Consider the following 7,127-nt stretch of genomic DNA (forward strand, 5'->3'; position numbering starts at 1 on the left):
TGTATTCACAATATAACCTAATGAACTCAAAAATGTTATCAAGTATTCTGTCCGCCAATATAGCTAGGATTAAATCGAACTTTTCCATAGTTTGTCGTAACATATAACCTTTCATTCAGATTTAATCACTGAATTTCATCCTTACGAGCTTGAATTACTATGTTACTCCCTCCGTCCTGGTCATTTGTTGTCCTTTTATTTCCATTTTTGGATGTCTCAGTCATTTGTTGTCCTTTTTTTAGGAATGGATTTGATGAACAATTTGGTCATTCACACACAATTTGGTCCATATGTCATTTAGTAATTGGCTCTCCCTTCTTTTTTTTGGTCTTTGTACCAAAATCAAAGGATAACAAATGACCGGAACGGAGGGAGTATAATTTATAAGGAATGGACTGATAGAGATGGTGAACTAGAGAGTCACCATGAAAAGATTATTTATTCATAATATTTATATAGGAGTAATCGAGTATATAACAACCAAGTACGAACAAACAAGATTAATAAAGATAGGAAAGTCCAATTGCACCAAGGAGGATGGTACATATTAAATAAACGATATTCATTGAAAACAATTATAAAAAAACCAAAAAAAAGAAAAAAAGAGTTGCAATGCAGAAAATAATGAAATCATAATGAAGAGATTGTTGAAAATGTAGAAATGAGGTGTTAAGGGTACTCCGTATCAAGGATCAATGCTTCCGGATATCTCAGTGTCTCCAACGTTGAGGTTGCCTTTCGGGTTTATTGGATCGTCCAAAGATGCACATCCGTTAGAATCAATGACGAAGGAAGTACCGCAAAGAGTAGATGGGTCATTTGAGCTGCCTTGAAGCTCTCCAACACCCGACAGTTTTCCTTTCCCTTCAACGATAGTAGTATCATCCGAGAAAGCCACTACCACCACAATCGCCGCTATCACCAACCACATCATCATCTTTGCCATTATGGCCGATATCAAATATAGAATTATTGTGGTGGGTAAATAGAGTTTGTAGTTATAAAGGTATGAAAGAGTTGATAGAAAGTGGATGGTATATAGTGCACTAATGCAACCTCTTTATATACTATTGGAAAATATATAATGCACTAATGCAGGCTAGCAAACATGTAGACTACTCCTTCACTATCTACTCTTTGTGTTGGTCGTGCTAAGAGACATGGTTGAATTGGTGAATGGTGAGCTGGCCAAAAACTAAACTATTAAAATAGATTACCAACTAAAAGTGCGTTGTATTTGATATAAAATATTTAGATTTTGATTTGTTTGTGATTTTATGTTGGCTTTTACTTTTTCAAATGTTCTGCAGGCCGACTGGCGACTGTAGTTCATATCATGACTGTCTAACAAGATACATATTGATAAATGTAAAACTTCAGCTTCAACGTAGTGAGATTTCATTATATGGAAAGATAATGTTGTGACCTTGTGCAGACAACTAAAAATGTCTACTGATCGACCTTTTAAACATCTGATAATGATGTTTTTATTTAACTCGGGACAAAATTTGCTTTAATTTAACACAAGTCTATTTGTGCTCAAATTAATTCCTGTAACAACCAATTTATCATCCGAACCAAATCGGCAATTTATTACATTCCTTAACCCTTCTATTAACTACATTATGGAAGTTACTTCTTATATCATGAAGTGATATGGAACTAAAGATAGTTTATTATAAACTTTAATTAAGAAGGTGTTGAAGGAAAGTTTGTTAGAAAGGTAGGTAGTTAGATTACAACTACCTTCTCTGTATAAGGTGGCATAACGAGGACGCATTTTGTGATGAGCAGTTTTCATTGTGGATCATGCGAAAATATAATCTTTGGTATTTAACATAGGGTAAGGTGGCATTACAAGAACATAACATACCACACAAATGCTAGCATTGAGGCAATTGTTGAAGTAATTGCTTCAAAATATAATTTAGTTAATTATTCAAATAATAGCATGCTAATAGGAGTAGTGGTTACATGTTGTTGGTCATTCCACTATTCACGTTTGTTTAGTGTTTAGTTACTAGGTAATGGTCAAATGTGTGCTTAGTTAGTTGCTTAGAATTAGGAAGAGTTACTTTATGTTTGTAAACCTATATATTAAGTTGTTTATCGACGTTTCTAATGCATTGCATAATCAGAAGTCTTTTATTCCTAATTTACTTTTTTTCTTTGCCAGTTGTATCTCTTATTCCTAACAGCAATAACATAATGATGTCGCTTTCATACTATCAGAGATCTCATTTTCAGAAATCTTCAAGAATGGAGGTGGGCAGTTCGACCTTCATATCTTGCATACAAACACTATTCATTTTACAACATACTAACCTACTGTTGAGCCTCATATTTTCACTCTCTCCAGGATAGGATCCAATGTAGTTGTCTTAGACAGGGCAAGTAACACTCCCTTCTTACCAAGCCAAGGTAATTGGGAGAGGTTACCGTTTCGATTCCCGAGGCAGTGAAATCAGAATTACAATTAAGAAACTTCATTAATAAATAACAAGTTTAATTATTACAAACATAAACTAATGAATGTTACTTTGTTTTGTTTATACTGTTAGATTTTTTTTTTTTATAAAACTAAACATGTCATCCATCATCAAAACAATTTAACTACTATTTTGCTAGAGTTTTGGATATTATGAATAGTTGTGATTTGTAAACTTTCGTTTGTGTTTTTATCTTATTGAATATTGATTTAACTCATTTTGCGTTCTTTATTTTTGTGTCTTCTCGAGGTATGTCACGGACAATGGGTGATAAATATAAATAATGACCGAGATCGATTAGAAATCAAATTAACCCAACTTGGGCCAAATACATTATATCCTTGTATTTCTGACGCTTGATAATTGTATTCACAATATAACCTAATGAACTCAAAAATGTTATCAAGTATTCTGACCGCCAATATAGGATTAAAGCGAACTTTTCCAGAGTTTGTCGTAACATATAACCTTTCATTCAGATTTAATCACTGAATTTCATCCTTACGAGCTTGAATTACTATGTTACTCCCTCCGTCCTGGTCATTTGTTGTCCTTTTCCATTTTTGGATGTCTCGGTCATTTGTTGTCCTTTTTTTAGGAATGGATTTGATGAACAATTTGGTCATTCACACACAATTTGGTCCATATGTCATTTAGTAATTGGCTCTCCCTTCTTTTTTTTGGTCTTTGTACCAAAATCAAAGGATAACAAATGACCGGGACGGAGGGAGTATAATTTATAAGGAATGGACTGATAGAGATGGTGAACTAGAGAGTCACCATGAAAAGATTATTTATTCATAATATTTATATAGGAGTAATCGAGTATATAACAACCAAGTACGAACAAACAAGATTAATAAAGATAGGAAAGTCCAATTGCACCAAGGAGGATGGTACATATTAAATAAACGATATTCATTGAAAACAATTATAAAAAAACCAAAAAAAAGAAAAAAAGAGTTGCAATGCAGAAAATAATGAAATCATAATGAAGAGATTGTTGAAAATGTAGAAATGAGGTGTTAAGGGTACTCCGTATCAAGGATCAATGCTTCCGGATATCTTAGTGTCTCCAACGTTGAGGTTGCCTTTCGGGTTTATTGGATCGTCCAAAGATGCACATCCGTTAGAATCAATGACGAAGGAAGTACCGCAAAGAGTAGATGGGTCATTTGAGCTAAACAAAAACCAACCCTCACCTTTTTCGGATTCCCAAACTGTCAATACCCTTTCCCTTTCCACTCTCTTAAAATGCCTCCAAGGTTCTCAAAAGAGGTTCTTCAACTCAGAGATACATTTAACCCAAAATATATTGCCAAAAAGAAAATGGCTCCCAAAACCGCTGCCAAAACAAATGAGATCATCCCTGCCTCTGCCAAGCCAACCGTTGCACGAAAGAAGACAACCGCCAAAAGGGGCGGTGGGCGTGGCAGAGGAGGAAGAAGTAGGAATCCTCCTATCTCTCTCCAATTAGATGCTGAAGTGGACTTTGACACCGATGAAGAGGACTCCGGTTCTAAGGGAACCAAAAAGGATGAAGACATTCGAAAACTAAGTGATGTTACCGAAACAAATGAAAAAGGAGATCAACCAAGTGAGATAAAAGAGGGGGAACTTGAAGGTGAGAAATCAAAAGAGGGTAAAGAAAGCAAGGAAAAATCAGTGGGAGACAACGAAAAATCAAAAGAAAGTGAGGAAAAATCAGAGGGAGACAAAGAGAAATCAAAAGAAAGTGAGGAAAAATCAGAGGGAGACAAAGAAAAATTAAAAGAAAGTGAGGAAAAATCAAAAGAGAATGAAGGAGATTCAAAAGAAGAGGAAAAGAAGGAGAAGAGTGATGATGAAAATGATGCAGTTGAAAAGAATGATGATGATGTGCTTTTAAAAGATTTGGTGAGTGAAAGTTTGGAGAAGGATGAGATGAGTAAAATTGATGCAACTGTGGCTTCCACTGTTGAACGAGAAATCGGTCCCAATGCTGAAAAATTTGATGAAGATCCAAAACCTGATTCAACGAAGACGGCGCATGTTGAAGAGGTAGTTGATGTTGAGGATCATGGTGATGCCAAAGAGATGTTTGATGATGGGCTTGACCTATTATTTTCGAAACCGGCATCAAGAACCCGGTCCAGGCGAAAGATGCTTGAGATCTTCGGTGATGATGATGATCATGTGACACCGGAGGCATCCCCTCCAAAACCCAAAGTCACTAAAAGGAAAAGGGGATCCGGTTCAAAGACCAAAGTCCCCAAACGGCCTAGTTATCATCGGGATTTTCCAAGCATAGATGAGGATGAGATTATTGAGGAGAAGGTTCCACTCAACACATGCATGGACCTTGTCATTGCTCCTTATGGCGAATCATTCAAGAATGACGTCCTCAATCATCTTAGTTCTCTCGATCTTCTGGATAAGATTTTCAAGATATGCCACGGTATGCTGATCTGTTGCTTCCACAGTGGAAGGCATTATAAGAAATCTTGGTATGATACCTCTCACTACAAAAAGAATTAAAACAGGCGACTGATTTTGGCGACTGAAATCAGTCGCCAAAATCAATTTGGCGACTGAAATCAGTCGCCAAACGTCAGTCGCGGACCTTAGTCGCCTTTTCTAGCTTTGGCGACTAAAGTCGGTCGCCAAATTTGGCGACTGAAAAATCAGTCGCCAAATTTGGCGACTGAACAATCAGTCGCCAAATGACTAAAATGGCGACGGATGGCGTAGTCGCCAATTTGGCGACTGATTCAAGGTAGTCGCCAAATTGGCGACTGAATAGCAGTCGCCAAATACCAATTCAGTCGCCTTTTTTGGGTGACGTAGCCAGTTTGGCTGAGATAATTTGGCGACTGAATTGGGATTTGGCGACTGCTATTCAGTCGCCATTTTGGCGACTACCTTGTATCAGTCGCCAATTTGGCGATCAATTTCGATCGCCAAATCCCAATTCGATCCGCCAAAGCTACTGTATGTTTTGGTGGTTTTTTTCGTTTTCATTGCTAGCCAAATATTTACAACCTGCATACAAACCGATGTTCGACAACATCATACATCCCAAATTTCAACACACACAACACCATACTTTTCAACCCAACACCTCCAAATTTCTCAAACTTCATTTCATATATTGAAAATGAAAGTTTTACAAGCTAAGCTATTCTAAATGTTCAAGTCTAAAGTGTTCAAGTTTTACAAGCTTACATGCTAAAATCATCTTACTTGGAAGCCAACACCGGCTCCACTCCCCCCATGTGGACCATGCGGATCATTTGGATCGTAGTTGGATCTAGGTCCGGGGTTACAACCTTGCCACCAATTCTCAAACATTTCCATTCTTTCCTTCATTTGCCGGAATTCTTCATCACGTTTGGCAAGTTCTTCATCACGTTTGGCATCACTTTCATCACGCTCTCTTATTTGACCTTGAAGTTGACTAATAATTCCCGGTTGATACGTGTTGCTGGGAATTGTTGAAGTCGATCTCCTACGCGTTTTCTCATAGAAAGCCGGTGTTGAACTTCCGGTACCATACACGTGCCCTTTCTTGAAGCCATCCACCAACTTATACCATATGTCATTATCCGGAGTTTTTGGATTGGCGGCTTTTTCTTGTTCAAATGCTTCCTACAATATTAAACAAATGGTTGTAAGTTAATATGGTAACCACCTTATATACGACATTTTAAAAGAGAATAAATTAACAAAAATTAAGTGTTACGGAAAAATTACATATAATTGCTTGTCTTTTGGCTTAGTCCAAGTTCTAACCCCTTTGTGGTCAACCCTGGAATGCGTGTCCAGAAACAGTTCTGGTACCGTCGCAATCGGCTGTGACTTCTTCTTTCCTCTCTGAATGAAAAAAAAAACATACATGTTAGAAAATCAACAAAAAATCTAACATAAAATAAACATGTTGCATTGAAAACAAAAAAAAAGTGTGAAATAATAGACAAACTTACACCCAACATACGATTCCAGAACGATCGTGAACCCGCGTAATGAGTAGGCTCGTTCACGGCGTCTTCCTTTCCTCCTCTTTTGTTGAGGGATGCTTGCTTAGACTTCTTCTGAAAAGCGGGAGTTTTGGTATGCTTTATTAAGCCTTCATACTTGTCACCTGCAATTACACATATGAAATCATAACTAATAAGTTACTGATATTATTTATAATATAAGAGAGTATATACTAATTAATACAAATAACAAAACAAGTTAATTAAATACCTTTCATGTGGTCTGGTTCCTTTGGGCGCCTAACTACCTTCCAAATCACGTCCCGATATCGTCGAGTACCGACGTCATTGTACCTGATACGGACATTCTGTTCTTGAGACGGTGACCAAGCAAATGATTGCTACAAAAAAAAGCGACAAAATTTCATATTAGTATAAAATAAAAGTATAACCTTGGTTATTAAAACAAAGAATTACGGAAAATATATACCCGAAAGTTATTGAACCACGCCTCTCTTTGTGCATGAGAAGCTTGTGTCCACGATGTAGGAATTGGACCCACGAAATTAGTCTTCGTGCTTTTCGTGACACCTCGTACCACGCAATCGTCCATAAACCTGCATTTATTTTGAACATGTAAAATTACAAACAATTATTATTTAAAAAAAATAAAAATAAAAAT

The 7,127-nt window shown here is 36.7% G+C and overlaps 1 protein-coding gene across 1 annotated transcript; it reads right to left on the reverse strand.

Moving 5' to 3' along the window:
* Positions 1-5,503: 5,503 nt before the first annotated feature.
* LOC141607188 (uncharacterized) lies at positions 5,504-6,839 on the reverse strand. Its single transcript, XM_074426547.1, has 5 exons — positions 6,717-6,839; positions 6,452-6,609; positions 6,222-6,341; positions 6,061-6,116; positions 5,504-5,510 (listed from the first exon to the last, which is right to left on the reverse strand). Exons 1-5 carry the CDS (start codon positions 6,721-6,723, stop codon positions 5,504-5,506), a joined length of 348 nt encoding a protein of 115 aa, XP_074282648.1. The 5' UTR covers positions 6,724-6,839.
* Positions 6,840-7,127: the final 288 nt, after the last annotated feature.

Source organism: Silene latifolia, chromosome 10, assembly GCF_048544455.1.
Source record: "Silene latifolia isolate original U9 population chromosome 10, ASM4854445v1, whole genome shotgun sequence".
In the NCBI taxonomy this organism is placed as follows: domain Eukaryota; kingdom Viridiplantae; phylum Streptophyta; class Magnoliopsida; order Caryophyllales; family Caryophyllaceae; genus Silene; species Silene latifolia.